At 33.9% G+C, this 22,163-nt stretch overlaps 1 protein-coding gene across 5 annotated transcripts in view; it reads left to right on the plus strand.

The window, feature by feature from the left end:
• CCDC88A (coiled-coil and HOOK domain protein 88A) overlaps positions 1-22,163 on the plus strand; it is a 117,017-nt gene that overhangs the window by 16,436 nt on the left and 78,418 nt on the right. For all 5 annotated transcript variants that reach the window (XM_028103946.2, XM_028103945.2, XM_028103947.2 and 2 more), the window contains exons 3-4: positions 14,807-14,915; positions 21,373-21,442. In XM_028103946.2, the coding sequence (XP_027959747.1) occupies positions 14,807-14,915; positions 21,373-21,442 (179 nt within the window). The remainder of the gene's footprint in view (positions 1-14,806; positions 14,916-21,372; positions 21,443-22,163) is intronic.

Raw genomic sequence — 22,163 nt, forward strand, 5'->3', positions numbered from 1 at the left:
AGGAACAAGTAGGTGTTAGTAGAAGATAGATGGGTAGTGATGGATAGCATTCTGTCCTATGGTGGTGAGGTTCTAGTCAGGGTAGGATGTATGAGTGGAGAAGAAGGAGCAAATTCAAGAACTTGCCAAGGAATTGATGGAATTCTAGATAATAGTGCTTGAAAGGGAAGAATGAAAGGTGATATGCCAAGGTTAAATTAGCTGAGCAGACACCTGAGCAGACAGAATTAAAATTATGTATTTCTAGGAAAGAGGATGTTAAGTTTGGATACTTAATTTGGCGTGAGAAAATAAGGACATTTATTTTATTTAACTTGCAACTGAAAACATTTAAATGTGTAATATAGCAATGTGTTTTGACAGTGATGCCTAATTTTATATGGGAAGCATTTCAATAGCTATGTATTTGTACTCTTGTTTACATTTTCATACTGTTAATACATATTTCATTTTTTTATTTATTGAAATAGTTTTGAGGATGTGTTATTATAGTTCTTTTGGACTATCAGAATGCTTTAAAGTTTGCATTTATAGGATCTAACTTATCTAGGAGATTTAACAATTCCCAAAAAATTAAGTTGCATTTTTAACTACTCAGTTATTAGAATTTAGCCATCTTTGTGTTATACTTCTATTAACTATAACAATTCAAAGTTTTTGTCTTTGCTTATAGAAAGAGCTCAGGCCAGTGTTTTTGGGCAGTGCTGTTCTCAATAAATTTTTCTGTTATCTGAGAGTATTCATATAATTGCTCTGTTTTAGACTTTATTCTGAAAAATAGTGTTACTGAGTTATTTATTCTGGAAGAGAATTTTGGTCTTTATATAGTCCTCCAGAAGTTTTGTTTTTATTTTTGTTTTAATTCTGCAGTGCATAAGTTAAGTCCAGTATTTATTGAGTGTTGCACAGTTTTCTTTTAAATATCCCATTATCCATCAACTTTGCATTCGCGGCTGCTTTCAAAATATTCTAAAGTCTTACTTCATTTATTCCTCTGTCTTCTAAAAACCAGGGACCTATTTTATTAAGTTGGAGGTCCCTAAAACAGTTTATTTCTCTTGAGCCATTTGTAGACCATGCTGCAAAGTCTTTAACTTGTCTATTAATAATTCTTTACTTCCCTACTTGTGTACCTCTCCTCTACCTTGGTTTTCAGTTCATCACAGCTTTTCCAATATAGTACTTGGTTTGTATATGTGTTTTTTTTTTCTTTTCTATTTTACTACTGCTTTTTTATTGTATTCTTTCATTTCTATCTGTTTTTAGCAATGCTTTTTTATTGGGTTATGTTTTTCCCCCCCCTTTAATTGATCAGCTTATAATGGAGTTTGTGATCCCTTTGGAGCACTTTTATGATACACTGAAATGGACAAATTAAACCAATATTGTGGTAATTTTATTCTGCTCCTAATAGAATTCTTATTCTTAGAGTAATTCTGTATAGGGACTTTATTTTTAATATTAGAGAAACTGATGATGCAAAAAGATTTTCTTGGGACGCCTGGGTGGCTCAGTCTGTTAGTAGTGCTCAGGAGAAATTTATAGCATTAAAAGCATATATTTAAGGGACGCCTGGGTAGCTCAGTCAGTTAAGCCTCTGCCTTCGGCTCAGGTCATGATCCCAGGGTCCTGGGATGGAGTCCTGCATCAGGCTCCCTGCTCAGCAGGGAGTCTGCTTCTCCCTCTGCCTGCAACTCCCCCTGCTTGTGCCCTCTTTCTCTCTGACAAATAAATAAGTCTTTTTAAGAAAAAGATTTTCTTACTGAATTTTAAAACTTCTTACTTAAGGTAAGTTTCTATGACTGTGTATTTTAGTTTGTTAATTAGAAGAGATTGTACTTTGGAAAATACTTTTTGAATTTTTTTTTTTTAATTTTAGAGGGCTTTCTTGCATCTCAGAAATGACCATTATACCTGTCACTGGTGATTAATCAAGTGAACTATTGAAATTATTCTAGGAGGGTTTATGGATTTCAGATTAGGGATCCTTTCTCTATTGAATTGATAGTATGTGACTGAAAGCTGTACTAGTCAAATCTATCACTGATTAAGTAAAATAGCTAATTATGTATCAGCTCAGTTTGAGATTTCTTGAGTCTCTAGAACTGATTGGATTTGGAGCAAATACTACCCCAAAATACCAAATAAAACAAATTTAAACATACCTCTCTGACGCTATGATAAGGTTTAAGGACAATGGGTGAAGGTTCTATCACAGATCAGTGATCCTTGTTAGTGCTATAAACTTTATTTTAGTTACTGGCCATGTGGTTGACCACCATATAAAAGAAGGTTCTCTTACTTTATGAAGACACTGATTAGCCATAATACCAAATTCTCAGGTCTCTATACCAAGAACAGGAATTGGTTTGCCTAATACAGTGGATCTCAAAGTGAGACCTAACAGACCCCTGCCAGTCTGCGAGGTCAAAATTATTTTTATATAATATTAAGATGTCATCTGCCTTTTTTGCCTGTGTTGGAAAAAAAATGATGGTGCAAAAGCAAAGATGGGTGAAACTGCTGACACCTTAGCACAAATTGAGGAGTGGTACCAAGTTGTACTGATAGTCATTGTATTCTTCACACTGTGTACTTAGAAGAAAAAGAAGTCGAGTTTCACTTTAAAATGTTCTTGGTGAAGCAGTAAAAGTTACTGTATTGAATCTTGACCCTCGCATATATTTGTTTTTAATATTCTGTAGGACAAAATGGGAAGTGTGCATAAAACACTTCTGTTGCATAATAAAATGTCATGTTAATATATATGAAAATATCCTATAGATACATACAAGATTATATAATACTAGGTTTTATTGTTTGCCATCATGTGCAGTGACTGATGTGAGAAGGGAGAGAAATTAAGGTGAAGGGATACTTTTTTAAAAACCACTCATTTCCCTGATACTCTCAAGGTAGAGATATCTTACTATTTGGATAACCCTATATGGTGATGATGCTTACCCAGTTAATTATTTTTCATAAAGCAATCATTCTGGTATATGCACATTTGAAGTTAGATATGCAAATACTTATTTCAAATGTTTCATAGTGACATGCAAATGTTATGCAGTTATATGTTACCATATAAAATATCTCAAAAATTAAAAAAAAATCTGTTACAACCAGTTTTATATTAGAATGGCATGATCAAAAACAAGAGCACATGTAGTTGTTAAGCACCAACACTAAACAGATGGTCCAGGAGGGTGCATAACAAGCTTGCAGTCTGGGTAGAAGAGCATAAAGCCATTAAAACTATCAGGTTTCTGTTTCTCATAGATATTAGTCAATGAATAAGTAAAGACATGGTCCTTGGTTATACAAGGACCAAAAGTCTTAGAACGTTAGTGTTGCAGAATTGCCAACTTTCTCTTCATCTTTTACCCTAATTTTAAAATTACTGTATACAGTGGTAGATACTATTGCCTGCTTATTGAAATTAATGCATCTTGTCATAAGTAGGTCATTTATAAATGTGAAATTGCTTGAGGCCCTCTTTTACTGCCGTGTTGCTTTTAACTTCTGGCTGGACAGATTTGAACTATATTGCTAGGCTATTTGCCTCTAAAGCATTTCTCAGTTTTCATCTTATAAAAGCAAATGGTTGATTTGTGATTATGTTGGCTTGGAAATAGTTATGTATGATTAGAAAGTTACTTGCTCACATTTCATATGTGTATCATTCAGTAGCTCTTATTTTAGAAAAAGGTCTTTCCAAAGATAAATTCTAAAAAAAAAAAAAATGCTTTCAAAAAGTTTAATCAAAACTGCATTAATCATGACTCTATATTCTGAATTAATCTTTGTTTAGCATTTTAAGTAGTAAACATGAAGGAAAGACAGAGTATTTAAAATATTTAATAGACTAATTTCTTTTTAGAGAATTCCAGGTTCATACTATACCCAGTTTGTTTAAATTACTGGACTGTGACTTTTATTGTAAAAAAAAAAAAAAGAACATTAAAATACAAGCAGGAATGTAGTGCTTTCTGACTTTACATGGAATGCATACCTTTTACAGATGAAATTTTTTATTTTGTTTTATTTTCTTATGTTTATTCATAGTCTGACAAATGTCTTAGGACTCTGAATCTCTTGCCCTGAATCCTACATGTATAGCCTCATTAAGTGCTTCAGCTAAGTAACAGATACAATTACTTTTTTCCTAGAAGTAAATAAATTGGACAGCCTTCATGAAACGATTTTTTTATGAGTATCTTTACTCTTTAAAAAATGCTTTACGTAGTTAAAAGAATTAGTTAATACTAAAAGATTCATAGTGGGGGCGCCTGGTTGGCTCTGTTGGTTAGGCATCTGCCTTTGGCTCAGGTCCTGATCTCAGGGTCCGGGGATGGACTCTTCGGCTCCCTGCTCAGCAATGAGTCGGCTTCTCCCTCTCCCTCTGCCCTCCCTGACCCAACTAGTGCATGCAGTTCTCACTTGCGGTCTCTCAAATAAATAAAATCTTTAAAAAGAATAATAAATAAATCAAAGGTTAATAGTGAAAAATGGTAATCCCTGCCCTAACTTACCTCTCAGTTCTGTTTCTTAGAGTAAAAACTTAACTTTTAAAAAGCAATTTCTGATGTCATTTAGTCCCATTTATAGTGATAATGTCCCCACCCTCGTATTTCTTGATTTATCCCTTTTAGAGACATTGTATGTTGACTTTTGGATAATGGTAGATGAGATTTGAACTTTTTTTTTTTTTTTTGGCCATTTCTATGTCTTCTTATCCTGTCCTTTTAATATATTTATTACAAGTTTAGTCAAATCATCAGTATTCACATTAGTATAACTGTATAATGTTTTCTGCAGAACCTACATTTTTCTTTTAAAAAAAACCTATTTTTTCTGAAGTTACTAATTTCCTTGATGTACATAATTTTCAGTAAGTCTATCCTTAAATAATCAGCTATCTTTCATCGAAGCAGAGATTAGGACTTTTCAGGCAGTTTCACCTGAGGGTAGTCCATCCCTCTCACATAAAGAGATTGCATTCTTGGGGTGAAAGGGCCTGTTTTCCGCGATCCTAACATATGTCAGTATAACCCTAACTCAAATTAGGCATGAATCAAATGGGAAACCCAAGACTTGTAATTGAAAGTTTATTGCTCTCTATGTCCATGCTTAAAGTGCTTAGCAGTTATTCTGCTGTCCCAAGTCCAGAAAGTTTATGGATAGGCTGTGATATATTATTCAGATTCTAAACTAGTAAGAACTTTCCAGTTTTGTTCGCATACTAAAATAACTCTCAGTAGGTACAGTGTGGATTAGAAACTGAAACTGAGACTTCAAGTACCTAGTATCAGCCTGTTCTACCAAAGAACTGCACTATTCTGTTGGATTTCCAAATGAGTCTACTAGATCATAGAAATCCCCTCAAACCCCATGTACTCACAGCAAAGATTTGTAAACACAAAGCACCACAGTTTTATAAAAAGATGCAGGAAACTTTCATTCCCCTATCTTTAATAATCTCTGTTGAATATTTCATTCCCCTATCTTTAATAATCTCTGTTGAATATGAGGTTGATTTTAGGTGTTGAAGTACTTTTCTGCAATTTTTCAAAATACTTTCTCTTAGAAATGTATCACATGACCTCACTGATAGGAGGAATTCTTAATCTCAGGAAACAAACTCAGTGTTGCTGGAGTGGTGGGGGGGCGGGAGGGATGGGGTGGCTGGGTGATAGACATTGGGGAGGGTATGTGCTATGGTGAGCGCTGTGAATTGTGCAAGACTGTTGAATCACAGATCTGTACTTCTGAAACAAATAATGCAATATATGTTAAGGAAAAAAAAAGATAGCAGGAGGGGAAGAATGAAGGGGAGTAAGTCGGAGGGGAAGACGAACCATGAGAGACGATGGACTCTGAAAAACAAACTGAGGGTTCTAGAGGGGAGGAGGGTGGGGGGATGGGTTAGCCTGGTGATGGGTATTAAAGAGGGCACATTCTGCGTGGAGCACTGGGTGTTATGCACAAACAATGAATCGGATCACTACATCAAAACCTAATGATGTAATGTATGGTGATTAACATAACAATAACAAAATTAAAAAAAAACTTTCTCTTGCTTTTCTAAGTTGCATTTTTTAGTTTTTCCCAGATTGCTGAAATAATTTCATCTGATATCCTTAGTGTATAAAAACTAAACTGTTCTCTCTTTTTATATTCAGGACTGTCTTAATTGTTTCAAGGAATCTTTCTCAAAGGCTGAAAAACTTAATATTAAACTTGTAAATAAAATTTTCTTTACACAAAGGTCTTAAAAGATTTTGAGCAAACCAGAATTCTAAATTCTTAAAACTTGCTAATTCTTAGAACAGCTTTATACAAAGGAGGCCAAAGGCTTTTCTGGCAACTGAATACATTTTGAAATACCATGTGCGGAATGCTGAGCATAAAAATTTTTTGAAGAACCTTTAAAACTTTAAGAAATATATCAACTTAAAGAATGCAGAGAAATGTGGTAATAACTGTCAGGGACAAAGGTAATATTTACATTATAAAATTTGTTAAAGTGGGAATGAAATCACTTGTGTTTATTAGAATATCATGCATCCATTTCAAAGTATAATCCAAATTATATATTATCATGTAATAATGGGCTTGCACTATAAATTTGTACAGTTACTTAATCTAAAAATACTTCTTATTTTTTAAAAAAATTTTACTTACTCATTTGAGAGAGAGAGAGCATAAGCAGGGGAGAGGCAAAGGGGGAGGGAGAGGCAGACTCCCCTCACGCAGGGCTCAATCCCAGGACCTGGGGATCGCGACCTGAGCTGAAGGCAGATGCTGAACCATCTGAGCCACCCAGCACCCCAGTTTATATATACTTTTAGTAGTAATATTGAAATTTTTCTTTTTTCTTTTTTAAAAGATTGTATTTATTTGTCAGAGAGCACAAGAAGGGGGGGCGGCAGGCAGAGCAGGCAGAAGGAAAAGCAGGCTCCCTGCCAAGCAAAGAGCCTGATGTGGGACTCAATCCTAAGACCCTGGGAACATCACCTGAGCCGAAAGCAGACACTTAACCAACTGAGCCACCCGGGCATCCCAATATTGAAATCTTTCTTAAACATTTGTTGTCAGAATTAAATGTCTGGGTTTATTAAAATATCAAAGTGTTTTTTAGGTCTGTTATCAGGGTATGACTAGGAGGCAGTCACAGGTGAGAGGTAGGTAAAGGGATTCAAATATAGAGTAAGGAAAATAAAAACAAAAAGAAGGCTAGAGAGATATTTACTGAATCTCTTATGATTGCAAGTGAAATTTACATAATTGTAGGTTTACCTAACATTTTTTTTAAAAGATTTTATTTATTCATGAGAGACAGAGAGAGAGAAGCAGAGGGAGAAGCAGGCTCTCCGCTGAGCAGGGAGCCCGATGCGGGACTCAATCCCAGGACCCTGGGACCATGACCTGAGCCAAAGGCAGACGCTTAACCATCTGAGCCACCCAGGCGCCCTACCTAACATTTTTGTTGCTAGGGTTGTTCTTACTCACCTCTCCCAATTACAATTATCTGTATACTTTTCTCCACAATGATAGATTGACTAAACTATGCTTTTATACATTAAGTAATACGGCCACAGTAGGTATTCAATGAGTATTTGTTTAACTTACTAAATGTATCAGAGTTGATTAAAAAAACAAGATTTTCCCTTCAGCATTCTGAGTTTTTAAACATGACTACCTGACCGTGCTGCTGTTTGTCTTTGTTTGCCATCACACATAATCTGACTTCTGCAATACAGTGTCCTTGTTTTTCTAAGTAGCTAGTTCTGGTTGGTGCCTTTACCTCGGAGGCCTACTTTTCCAGTTATACTCATTTACCTTGGGCTACTCATTAATTCCCTTGCACTAAGCATAAATCAATCACAGGTCAGATTTGGCCTGCCTTACTACTATTCTTCCTTGTTCTGTAGATCTCAAATTGTAGATTAGAACTCTTATTCAACTGATCTCGGGGGCACAAACCTTCCTAGGTAGTATCTATTCCAGGCTGCCAAATGAGTTGTTAGCTTGGAGAATGTCATCTCATAACTCTTATTAGGAAGCAACCGTTTTTGAAATACTATGCTTAGTCTCAGATTATTTATTATTTTTATTTATTCAAACAACTTTGTTAGAATATATGCTAATTTTTAGAGATAAAAATGTGACTACGATATGATTTCTGCTGTCAGGGTACTTAAGTCAAGTGAGAAAGTGAGAGGTATAAAGATAATTAAATATTAGAAGGCCTATTATAGAGTATGTACCGAAAAGGGGGAATGGTTGTTTTACTATTTAATCAGTCTATACTGTTTATTGTGAGGACGACTCAGTATTAGAAGATGTGGCAATGTAACTAACTACATTAACATATTAAAGAAGAAGAATAGATGTAGGAAAAATTGGGTAAGTCAGCACCCATTCAGATATTGAGTAAAGAATAGGAGGGAACTTAACTTGAAGGGAGGTATATATAAAAACATTACAGCAAACATTATACATAAATGGTGAAACATTAAAAGCTGTTTTATTAAATTAGAGAACAAGATAAGGATAATTCTTCATTATTTGTTGATGCAATAAGTAAAGAAAGAGAAATGAGGTGTCAGATTGGAGAAGAGGAGATAATTGTTATTTGCTGATGATAAAATTTTTTCTGTTAGAAAACCCAAGAAAATGAACTAAATAAACTAAATTTTGAAAGGTGATTAATCAGAAATGCAATCTACAATAGCTGCAGTTTTCCTGTTATAGCCTAGCAATGACCAAATAAATAATATAATAGAAAAATTCATTTTACAAACAAAAACCTAAATAAGAAAAAAAATATTTAAATGTCTGAGATCTTTGTGGGGAAATTAAAAAATTTTATGGATGCAAATGTCAGTCTTTTCAAATAATTATAAATAATAAGATCCTAATAATTCTAAACCAGGTTTTTCCTAGAACCCTATAAATATCCTAAAATTCAGAGAAAAGAGCAGTAATCAGGACACTTTAAAAACAAAAGAGAGGGGCTTGCTCTAATAGAATCATGATAATAATAAACCTATAGTAACATTAAAAAGTTTTTAAAGACAGGAATAGAGAAATGGGCTAATGGAACAAAACAGACTCCAAAAGTAGGCCCACACTTCACGGGATCTAATATATCATAGAGATCAGTGAGAAATAGGCTCTTTGGTAATTGGTGTTGGGAAAACTGATTATCAATATGGAAAAACTACAAATCATATTCAAAACAACCTCCAAAAGCACCAACAGACAACCTATGAGAATAATAAAGTTCAGCAAGATTTCCAAAGATAAGAGCAATCCACAAAAGTTGATAGCATCATATATTAGTAATAACCTATTAGCAAAAATATTTTTAAAATATTACATTCACAGGCCCTGGGTGGCTCAGTTGGTTAAGGGACTGCCTTCGGCTCAGGTCATGATCCTGGAGTCCCAGGATCGAGTCCTGCATCGGGCTCCCTGCTCAGCAGGGAGTCTGCTTCTTCCTCTGACCCTCTTCCCTCTCGTGCTCTCTCTCTCTCATTCTCTCTCTCTCTCTCAAATAAATAAATCTTAAAAAAAAATAAAATATTACATTCACTCTAACAGCAAAAACTAGGAGGCATTTAAACATATATATAATCTTCCCAGGGAAAATTATAAATTGGTTTTGAAGAGGTCAATGATGGATATGACTCCAAAAGCACAGGCAACAAAAGCAAAATTAGACAAATGTGATTGCATCAAACTGAAAATTTATGCACAATAAAAGAAACAACAAAATGAAAAGGCAATCTACAATTTTTTATCAAAGTAATTATAGTAATAGATTATGATCCATTGAATATTGTAGGGAACCATGAGTGCATATTGATATAAATAAATAAATTGATGATCAGATTATTAACATAGTTACAAAGTATGTCTTCACAAAATACTTAATAATGACCAAATAAAAATAATAACTGTCATGGAGAAAACTCACAGTTACTAGTTTAACCAAGTGATAAAAGGGAATGTCATCAGTAATGAGACAAATTGAAATCATGCACCATCTCTTAGGATGCATTGAGAAGAGCACAGCATCTCTTCTGTGTTTTTGCTGTTAAAGATACATAACCTGAACTTCATTATGAGTCAGACACAGTCTAACCAGTTAAACCCATTTGAAGGACATTCTATGAATAACTGGCTTTAACCTTTTAAAATGCCTAGGTCATGAAATTCAAGGAAAGACAAGCTGTTCCAAGCTGAAAGAAACTAAAGATGAAAATTCAGACTATTGAATGAAAAGTGTGATTCTGAATTAGATCCTTTTCCTATAAAGTATATCCATTCATTATTTGGGAATAACAAACTTGAATGGATTCTAAAGATTGGATGATAGGAAGATATTATTGTTAATTTACTGATTTTAATAATTATATGTGTTTGTAGAAAATAAGTGGTAAAATATTTGGGGATTATTTGATATCAGGTCAGCAACCTATTCTCAAGAGGTTTGGGAAAAAGACTGCTTGTCCATGCAACTTTTCTGTGAGTTTGATATTGCCCCATAAATCACTTAAACTCCATTCTTTTTTTTTTTTTTAAGATTTTTTATTTATTTATTTGACAGAGACAGCGAGAACAGGAACACAAGCAGGGGGAGTGGGAGAGGGAGAAGCAGGCTACCCATGGAGCAGGGAGCCCGACGCGGGGCTCGATCCCAGGACCCTGAGATCATGACCTGAGCTGAAGGCAGATGCTTAACTCCTGAGCCACCCAGGCGCCCCCTTAAACTCCATTCTTTTAAGCTTGTTTATTTTTTGGATTTTCTTATTGTTGTATCTTTAAGTTCACTAATCTTTTGTTACTCAGTTTCTTATCTACTGTTAAGCACATGCAGTGAATTTATCATTTCAGATAGGTAATTTTTAGCTTTAGAAGTTCGATTTGGGTTTTTTTTCCTAACAGTTTCCATTTCTCTTCACATGATGTTCATGTTTTCTTTTAAGTTCTTTACTGTACAGTTGACCCTTGAATAACAGGTTTGAACTGCATGGGTCCACTTATACACAGATATTTGTAATAAATACAGTACAGTACTATAAATATATTTTTCTCATAATTTTCTTAATTTTTTCTCTCTAGTTTACTTTGTTATAAAAATCCAGTTTATATACATATGCAAAATATGTGTCAGTTGACTTTATGTTATTGATAAGACTCTGAGCAACAGTAAGCTATTAGTAGTTAAGTTTTGGGAAAATCAAAACTTTTATGTGGATTTTGGTTGTGCAAGGGATCAGCACTTCTAATCCCATGTCATTCAAGGGGCCACTATATTTATAATGGCTTTTTAAAAGTTCTTGTCTGGGTGCCTGGGTGGCTCAGATGGTTAAGCATCTGCCTTCGGCTCAGGTCATGATCCCAGGGTCCTGGGATCGAGTCCCGCATCAGGCTCCCTGCTCAGAAAGGGGCCTGCTTCTTCCTCTCCTTCTGCTGCTCCCTCTGCTTGTGCTCTTTCACTCTCTCTGTCAAATAAATAAATAAAATCTTTTGAAAAAAAAATAAAAGTTCTTGTCTGCTTTTACCATGATCTCTTTCATTTCTGGGTCTGTTTCTATTGACTTTGCATTTTTTTTTCTTGGTCATGAATCACTTTTTTTTTCCCCCTTTCTTTTAATGTCTAGTAATTTTTGATTGTATAGTGGACATTTTGATTATTACATTGTGGAGTGTCTAGATCTTATCCTCTAAGGAGTGATGAATTTTGTTTTGGCATGTTGTCAAGTTGCTTGTAATTAGCTTGATCCTTTAAAGGCTTGTTTTTTAACCTTTGTTGGGGAGGTTCTGGAATAGTTTTTACTCAACTGCTAGATTATTTCTACTTCTAAGATACTTTTCTGAGGTTTCTCTACTAAATGCTCTGGGTATTTATAAAGGTCTCTTTTTCACTCTGGCTGGTTAGAACTTGAATTTCTCTCTGCAGTTTGTGAGCTTTAGTTGTTATTTAGCTTATAGCATTCCTGTGGTTGTCCTCTACTCAGCCTTATAGAATTTAGGGTATACATGCACAACTTAGTATTTAGCCAAAATCTTCACAGCATATATTTGGAGCGCTCTTATATATTAGGATAGTTCCCTGTCTCTAGTATTCTTCTCTGAAAATTTTAGTTACTTCAGTTTCCTTGAACTCTAAGTTTTGGGTCCTTAAGTTCAGTGAGACTTGGGATACCCCTCCCAAGATCTCATTCTGTAAAGTGCCTCACTGCTTCACTAAAGAGAACCTCGTGAGGGATTATAACATTGCATTACCCACTGTCCAAAGTCTGAAACTATTATTTCATGTTTTGTACAGTTTTCTAGCTCTTTATGGCAAGAGGGCGAATTTGATACTAGCTGTTCCATCCTATTTGATATTTTAGCTTACTTTGGTTGTATTATTTTCTCATCTAATGTTGTGAACAATCTCACTGAATATGGTTGAACTGATCCAGTGTTGGGGGTTGACTGTGAGTTTGGTCACATGACAAAGGATCAATATGTTGGGAGTGCTGGCAAGAGAATAGTTGAAGTAAAGCAATAATTCTCAGAGTATGGTTTGAGGATCCTCTCAGGGGTTCCATAGGGTCTTTCTACTTCGAAGTACATATCTGGGTAAGGCTAAATTTTCTTAATGTACATGAACCAGAATACCACAAACAATAGATGAATGCAGAAACAAAGATGAGCAAGCCTGTTTTTCAAGTTTAAACTAGATATTAAATAGATGTGTAAAAATGGTAAAACAATGCTACTCTTCTCACTAATTTTTTTACTTTGATACTTTTAAACATGTAATTTATCATTTTTAAAATGAGTTAATAAGTAAATAGCCATGAAATCTTCTCAGTTTTAATTTCCATTACAGTAAATATAGCCACAAAACCAAAAGTTGTTTGGAGCCTAAAAGTTCGAGAATTATTAAAATAAAGCACCAGTCTAATCTGTCTGGGGAAGGAACTGAAGGCATTAGGAGTGTAATGGACTAGGTAAAAAAGGGAAGGATTAAGGAATGAGAGGTTCTATTCAGTTCCTCTTCTCCATTGTATAAATATCAGTTTCTTTACTTCTCTGCATTCTTGTGTGGAGGTGTGGCAGTTAAAGTCATAATCCTAGGGCAGTACTGTGTCCCAACAACTGCTTAGGTTCTTGCTTTATGATACTATGCGTTCAGCCCTTGCATAGGGAATCCTGATTTAATGTCTGCCATTTCACTTGGCCATGTCCTTCTCCAGCCTGACTGCTTTCCCCTAATGAGGAACTAGCTCATACCTGCTTATGTTCTGGCATCAACTTCCTTCTGTTCTAGTGCCACTAACTTGTACTTGGATTTCCTATTCTTCTTAAAAAGAACATAAGTGAGTATTTGTCTCTGTTTGGCTTATTATCAAATGTCTTCAACGTCCATTTGTATGTTGAAAATGGCAAGATCTCCTTTCTCATGGCTGAATAATAATTCTAATATATATATATGTATATATATGTATATGTGTTTGTGTGTATATATATGTATATATGGTATGTGTGTCTCGCATCTTTTTTGTGCATTTATCTGTTGATGGACAGTTAGGTTGTTTCCCTGTGTTGGCTATGTAAATAATACTGCAGTGAATATGCAGGTATCTTTTCGAAATTCTGTTTTCATTTCCTTTGGTTTATATATTGAGAAATGGGGTTGCTGGATCATATGGTAGTTCTGTTTTTAATTTTTTGATGAATCTCCACAGTGGTTGCAACAATTTACATTCCTAACAACAGTGCAGAAGAGTTCCCTTTTCTCCACATCCTTGCCAACACTTGTTATCTCTTATGTTTTTGATGTAGCTCTTTTAACAGATGTGAGGTGATACATTTGATTAGCGTTTTTTTGATTAGTGATGTTAAGTACCTTTTAATGTACCTATTGGCCCTTTGTAGGTCTTTTTTAGAAAAATGTCTGTTCAGTTCCTCTGCCCATTTTAAAATCAGAGTGTTTGGTTTTTGCTGTTGAGTTGCATGAGTTTTTTATATATTTTGTATATTAACCCCTTATCAGATATATGATTTGAAAATATTTTCTCCCATTCCCTAGGTTGCCTTTTTATTTTGTTGATGGTTTCCTTTGCTGTGCAGAAGCTTTTTAGTTTTATGTAGTCACACTCGTTTATTTTTGCTTATATTGCCTTTGCTTTTGGTGTCATTGAATTTTACATTCTTAACCATGGTCTGTTTTTCCTCAGTTTCTGCTGCCTCAGAATCATTCAACCATTTGCTTTCATTGAATCTGTAAGGTTTACCCAAGATTAGAGTATTAACCTGTGTCATGACTGCATTCCTTAATTCCTGTGGGACAGTGCCCGCTCAAATATAGTCCCCATTATTCAGTGAGGAGATACAGCATTTCTTGGTTATTAGCTCATATTTTTATATTTTTGGTTAAAATAGATTTATTTTGGGTGATGGAAATATATATATTCAAAGGAACTAAGAGGTTATTCATCCCAGGAAGGTAGAGAAACAAAATGAGAATGAAGGGCAATATCTGACTTAGTTTCAGATGTACTTTGCCATTGTCTTAGAAATATCAAATGCATTTATATTAATTAGAAGCATAGAACACATGTCAAAAAAATCATCTTCCTTTTGGATTGTCTCTGTCAATTCATATGGATATATAATTTTCTTAAAGAAAAAATGTATAAAAAACATTTTTATGTTTATTTTCGGTCATCTGTTGGTTGATAGGTATATTTTAATATAATTTTAGTTTAAAGCATCTTTTTTTAATTTCTTACAGTAATCCTAAATCGGAGAGTCAGAGAGTAAATAAAAAAGTCAACAATGATGCCTCACTTAGAATTCATAATCTTTCCATTTTGGTGAGACAGATAAAATTTTATTACCAGGTAAGTGATCCTTTTTTTTTTCATTTAGTATTTTAATAAATGCTTGTGTATTCACATTTTTGTGTGATAACAAAAGGTGAGTATCACTCACCTAACATATACTAAATGCTTATGATGTGCCAGATACTGGTTTATTCGCTAGAGATAAAGCAGTATTGATATAATTTATTTCTTATGCAATATTAAAGATACAAGCAAGCACTTCATAATTATCTAATTTTAAAAATAATTATTGTATTTTATGAATTTTTAAAACCAGTTCCCAGTTTCTGAGGGCTTGAATAATGCAACACTTTGTTAAGCTACTTGAATTATACCTTTGAAAAGTATACTTTTTGTTGCCCTTTTTAAAACTTAAATTGGATGCATATTTCAGAGTTTAAATATGAGCATTCTCCAGGCTATCACTATACCTCTAAGAATCACTATAGCTGCATCACACAAATTTTGGTATGTTGTATTTTTTTTAAATGTTTATTTTTGTACATTTTCTCATTTTTGTTGTGGTTTCTTATTCCACTTGAGTTATTTAGAAGTATGCCTTTAGATTTCTGAACATAAAGTATTTTTCAAGCAGTCTTTTTTTGGTTTTTATTTTTGATTAAAGAATATGGTTTGTATGATACTGATTCTTTGACATTTGTTAATAACTTGTCTTGGCCTATTATGTTGTCAGTTTTTATTAAGGTTTGATGTGTGCTTCAGAAAGATAGGGATTGTCCAGTTGTTTGGGTGCAGAGTCAGAGCAAGCTTGTTTATTAATTGCATTTTTCAAACTTTTGTGGCCTGATTAATTTTGTCTCTTGATCTATCAGTTATTGAGAAGGGGAAGTTGAAGTCTCCCATTATGATGATAGTTTTGTCCAGTTTGCCTTTATCCACTTGAAAGCTATGTGACTAAATGCAAATGAGTTTTAAATTTTTTAATTATTATGGAGAATTATACCATTTATAAGTAATTGTTTCCACATATTTTTTTCTACTGGTTTAAATCTTTTTCACCTTCCTTCTGTTTTTTTTAAAGGCCACTCGGAATTACACCTTCCATTCTTACCCTAGCAAAGGCCAAAATTAATATCTTTACTCTTTTATGGAATAGTACTATGATCTTAGAATACTTTAACTCATTATTCCCCTTTATGATTTTTTTAAGCTCTTGTCTTGTAATTTAGTTCTTTTTTTTAAAACCCCATAAATAAGATATTAAAAGTACTGTTAAAGAAATAGAATCCGTGTTCCGTTAGATCAAGCTATGTGTTTCCCCCCCCACTCATGATTTTCTTTTGTGTCTTTGGTATCATTTTTTTACTGAAGTATATCCTTTAAATGTTTATTTAGAGAGGGCTTTTTGATGGTAAAGTTTCTCAGTGTTTATTTGTCTGAGAATGCCTTTATTTTACCCTTGTTCTTGAAAGATAGTTTTATTGGGTATGAAGTTCTTTGTTAACAATTAGTTTTATCTCCGTCTTTTGCATATTTTATTCTTCTATTTTGGGATTCCTTTTTGTTCTGGAGAAGTGAGCTATCAGTCTAATTTTTGTTCTTAGGTTAAACTGTCTTTTTTCTCTTTTGGCTGCTAATATTCTCTTCTGAAATCTCTTTCCTATTCTGTTCTTCAGATATTACTGTTACATGTTTATTAGACTTTCTTATTCTATCCCCCATGTTTGTTAAACTCACTTTTTACCTTATCAAACTTGTGCTGCATTCTGAGTATTTTTTTCAGGACTGTCTCTCCAGTTTGCTAATTTGCCTCTAATATGTGTCAGATCTTCTGTTTAACCCACTGATTAACTTTTGACTCAGTAATTATATCTTTCCTTTGGAGAAGGTCTGTTTGAGTCTTTTTATCTTTGCTTTTTCGTTTTATCATCTTTTAATTCCTTTATTTCTTTAGAAATTAAAACACTTTTCTATTTTAGATTTTATGCCTGATAATTCCAAAATCTGAAGTCAGATCTGTGGGCATCTGAATACACCTTTTGTTTTCAGCTTGCTGTTTCTTATGGTAGTGGTGGCAGCAGTGACAGTGGTGGGGGTGTGTGTGTGTTAACTGTGACCTTATTTAGGGTGGAAGGGGATTTATCTGTGGGAATACTTCTGTGTCTGGGCCAAGGATGTATTGCTCCAGAGAGGATTTGTTTCATTTGTGCAACCAACCCAGAACCACTTTAATTTATTTTAAGTAGCTCTATATTATTTTAGAAGCAATACTTACATACTATAGAAAAGTAGAAAAAATGAGAAAATACAAACATAGTTCCAGTGCCTGGAGATTACCAGTATTAGCATCTGAGTATATGTATTTCTGGATCTCTTTCTCTGCATTTATGGGTATGTAAATTATGTATGTATGTGTTTGTGTTTTTTTTTTAAGCTGGTACTACATTATTGCAAATCCTTAGGGAAATAACCCTCCTCAGTCTCTACTAAAGGCCAAGAAAAACATCTTATTTCTGGTCTTCCTTTGTAGGGTTCAATTTTTTTTCTGTTTTATCTTTTAACTGAGGATTATCTTTTTTATTTTTTTAGTTCAGTCATTTGAAAAGAATTTTTTAAAAATTATCCAGCATTTTTGGATTCCTTCCTTCCTTTCTAATATCTAGTACTCCTTGTTGCCAGAAATAAGTCTGTGCTAGATTTTTTATAAACTTTTTGTATTATTTGCCAGTATTCCAGCTATCGTCTTCCTCAAGTTGATTTGAGTAAATAAAACCTCTATTTTGTCTTTTAATGTTTCATCAGTATTTTTAGATTTGAAACAAATGAGTAAATTAAGTGATACAGTGATTTGACAGTCATCAGTTTCGTTCTTATTAAAACAATGCTAGATTTTTGGTTTTATTTATTTATTTTTTAAAAATTTTTTAAATATTTTATTTATTTATTCATGAGAGACAGAGGGAGAGAGAAGCAGAGGGAGAAGCAGGCTCCCAAGGAGCAGGGAGCCCGATGCGGGACTTGATCCCAGGACCCTGGGATCATGACCTGAGCCGAAGGCAGATGCTTAACCATCTGAGCCACCCAGGCGCCCTCTAATCACTTTTCTAACAAACTGAAGTATGTTTACTAGTTCATATGCATATATATTATCATCCTTAACCCTTCAATTAATTTGTTCCTCCTGCTGAAAGTCATATTTATCTTGGGCTCATTTATGTATTATTTTCCATTTCTTTTCTTTTTTTTCTTTTTTAAGATTTTATTTATTTGACAGAGACACAGCGAGAGAGGGAACACAAGGAGGGGCAGAGGGAGAGGGAGAAGCAGGCTTCCCGCAGGGAGCCCAATGCATGACTCGATCCCAGGACCCTGGGATCATGACCTGACGCATAACGACTGAGCCACCCAGGTGCCCCTATTTTTCCTTTTCTTTAGCACCTTAATGATGAGCATCTTTAGAACTAGGTGAAGTCTGAGGATATATAATAGAGCTTTAACAGTAGCAATCAGGTTTTTTAAGCCTCTAATATCTTTTATGTCTTCTATATTTTTGATGTTACTTGTAAGATTAGAATAGGGAAATAGGAATTTTTACAAAAATGTAACCAGAATCCTGTGAAGAACCCATAGAACCAAATGGAGACTTTTAGAATAATTTAGTTTTTTTTTTAATTTGTGTACTTTTTAGCTGCCTTGCCTAATATTAGAACTTTCAGACATAACAAACTTAATACTTAGAAGTAAAGTAAAAGTAGAGTAGAAAAGTAGATTTTCTCCTATTAACTAATATTTTGTAACCTTTATCATTTAAAAAATACCTTTATACTTTCATTTTATTTCCTACCCTTCCCAAGAAAAGTCACATACATAGTCATGGAACTTTCATTTAAGCCTAGGCATTCGGACTGTACTCCACCAGCATGTTATGCTAGGTATCAGATTCTACTATACTAAAGTACATTTTTAGATACATGGAGATAATTTTAAATTTAGCAGTGTCCTGTAGCAAGTGTATCATCCAAATATAATAGAATTTCACAGTGTAAAAGTGAAACACATGAGGTCATTGATGAGACCATATGGTGAAAAAAATCTATGAGATTGGCTTTCGTCTTTGTGAAGAGACTGAATTAGCATGAGGCATGGGGTAACAGAGTAGGCAGAGAGTAGGGAGCCAACTGAGGAAGAGGGTGGAGGAACAAGGTAACGACCATATTGAAGATTTTTCATCTGGACAGTTTCGTTATAACCATGTACCAACATAGGATATTACATGGTAAATCAATATAATAAATTGCCTTGAAAAGTTGATGTTTTCTAGTATGATTTATCAATTTTCACTCATGTTACCCCAAAATAAAAGGTGTAAATGAGAATTAATCTTTTATCTTGAAATAAAGCTTTTTTCTAATAATTCAGGATCTCTTAGAATTTAATGCCTCCTTTTATGATACTGAATTTGAATGTTCTTTGTTCAGACTTAGACTATCCACTAAATGGGATAGAGACAAAATAGTGATTGCTTTTTTTATATAGCTCTTATTTATGATTTCTCTTACATATGTACAATGATAGTACTGATAATTTTGCTTCAAGGCAAGGAAACTAAAAATAAGAAAAATTAGAAATTTATTCCCTTAAGTCCATTTAGCTGTTACCTACTTAGCTAACAGCATATTCCATCTTGAGGTAACTTGCTTTGAATTGGAAAATTCATTTATTAAATAACCAGCCTCGGTCTCAGTCTTTGGAGTAAATGATTTTAGCAGGTTTGACACTTACTCTTAATTACTTATCTAATCAGATACACATACAGAGTATATACTTTTTCTTTAAATGTATGCATGTTTTTGGTAATAGTTTTCAAAGGGCTAGTAAATATAATGCTGAAGAAAATGTTTTGAAACTTTCTCATGCATACCTATAAGGAATTAAAGATAAAAGGTTAATTCTAATGAGCCTTTGGTACATGTCACATACTGGCTGTGGGAAAATGCTTTATGTGATCTAGAATTACACAGCTTAAAAAGCAATACAAGTTAACTTTTCATGGTATTTGCTCCCTCATCATAGTATTAAGTAAAGAGTGACTCAGAAAGAAATAATTTTAAAAACTTCTTAGTAACTAGTTATGTCTGAATATGTAGTGAAAGCCAAATTGTAAGGACATTCACTGTTATTTCTATAATCTTGCAAAGATTTTGGTAGTATCACAGGACACCAATCAGTCCTGTAGTCTACTTCATCTCAGACCCTTTGTAGCATGCCATTATTAGTAATGATAGACACATTGTGTTCCTTCATTTCCTCAAAAAAGGGGTAGGATAAATGGAGGATGCATAGTTATTACCTAAAATGAGTAATATGAAAGCATTCCATTCTTTCTGAATCACCCTGTACTATCAGAATGTATATATATTCTTGTCACTGAAAGTTTGACAGAAATCTAAGTAAAACATCTGTTGTAGATAGAAGGGAGAAATAATGATTGAGGAAGAGTTCACAGGCATGAAATGATCAGAAGACACAATTTTTAATGAAGTAACTAGCTTCCTTAATTTTAATAGAGGTTTTTATTCCCTTAAAGGGAGGTAACAAAAGGTCAAAAACGTACACATGCTTGATCTTTTATTGAGGAATGATGTTTAAGTATCTAACACCTAAAACTCAGATTTCCAAATAAATATTAGACCTGTTCTACTTGGACACTTATTTTGTAGGTATTATTTTTTTTAAGATTTTATTTGAGAGACAGTGATTGAGAGAGAGCGAGCACGAGCATAAGCAGGGGCAGAGGGAGAGGGAGAAGCAGACTCCCCACTGAGCAGGGAGCCCAATGTGGGGCTTGATCCCAGAACTCTGGAATCATGACCTGAGCTGAGGGCAGACGCTTAACCAACTGAGCTACCCAGGCGCCACTATTTTGTAAGTAATAGATGTGTTATTAAGTCTAGCTGACATTTTAATTTTTGTTACTTAATTTATTAACTTAAAGTTACAAAAAGTTTAAGATCTTAGTGTCTTTTTTTTGCATTTTTTAATTTTTTATTTATTTTTATTATGTTCAGTTAGCCAACATATACTACATCATTAGTTTTTGATGTAGTGTTCAACGACTGTTTAGTTGTGTATAACACCAGGGCTTATCACATTACATGCCGTCCTTAATACCCACCATCTGGCTGTCCCATCTCCACATCCCCCTCCCTTCTGTAACCCTCAGTTTGGTTCCCGGAGTCCAGAGTCCCTCATGGTTTGTCTCCCTCTCCGATTTCTTCCCATTCAGGTTTCCCTCCCTTCCCCTGTGGTCCTCTGTGCTATTCCTCATGTTCCACATATGAGTGAAACCATAAGTCTTTTTAAGACCTTGGATAACTTTTTTCACCTTTTTAAAAGTTTTTTAATTGCAGTATAGCATATCTACAGAGAAGTGCACAAATGGTAAGTTATAGCTTGTTGATAATTATCTAGTCAACATTACCCATATAACAACCTTTGGGATATCTTTTTACAGGAGACTTTGCAGCAATTGATCATGATGTCCTTGCCAAATGTCTTAATCATTGGCAAAAATCCTTTTTCTGGTAAGTATTAAAATTGGCGTAATGTGATAATAGTCTTTGTGTAATACTATAATGCTTATCAAGATCTTGCCTATTTATATGAACACAGTAGGTTTTTCATGACTGTAGGGAAAGTCAGAGGTGATACTCCATTTTGCAGAGAGAAAATAAACAATATTTGTGATGTGTAGATGAGGTCTATATATTACAGACATACATTTTATGTCAAGTCCAGTGTTTTTTTCAACTCTACGAAGTTGATATGTTTCTGTAATGATATTTAGTGTCTCATTATAAACAAGTATAGAAGATAATATGGGTATAAGATTAAAGGAAAAAAGTGATTTTGAAGTAATTTCTAGGTTTGTATTCATATATCTGCTATCTTTCATTGCCAGAGCTGTTTGAATCTAAGATTTTACTGATTGATGTTTAGCTTATATTAAACTACTTCTAAATGGAAAGATGAGAAGCAGTTTTCTTAGATCATTTAAATTATTTTCTTCAGAAGTTTCTGCCTTTTGCCAGATTTTAATTGTGACCTGTTCAGAGATTTGATTTTTAAACAATTAGGGAAATTAGTAGCTACTAACCAATTCAACAACAGGCTTATTCTTTTAGGCTACCCGTAACCCAAATCCGAGTATATCTCCTCCATACCCCACCCCCCATTCTCATTCTAAACAAACAAAAATTAAGTCAAAATAAAAACTAAAATCAAGCACTTATTTTTCCTGAGGAA

The sequence above is a fragment of the Eumetopias jubatus genome, unplaced genomic scaffold (genome assembly GCF_037043125.1).
Source record: "Eumetopias jubatus isolate StellerSeaLion01/CBP00866 unplaced genomic scaffold, mEumJub1_p1.0 scaffold_9, whole genome shotgun sequence".
Taxonomy (NCBI): domain Eukaryota; kingdom Metazoa; phylum Chordata; class Mammalia; order Carnivora; family Otariidae; genus Eumetopias; species Eumetopias jubatus.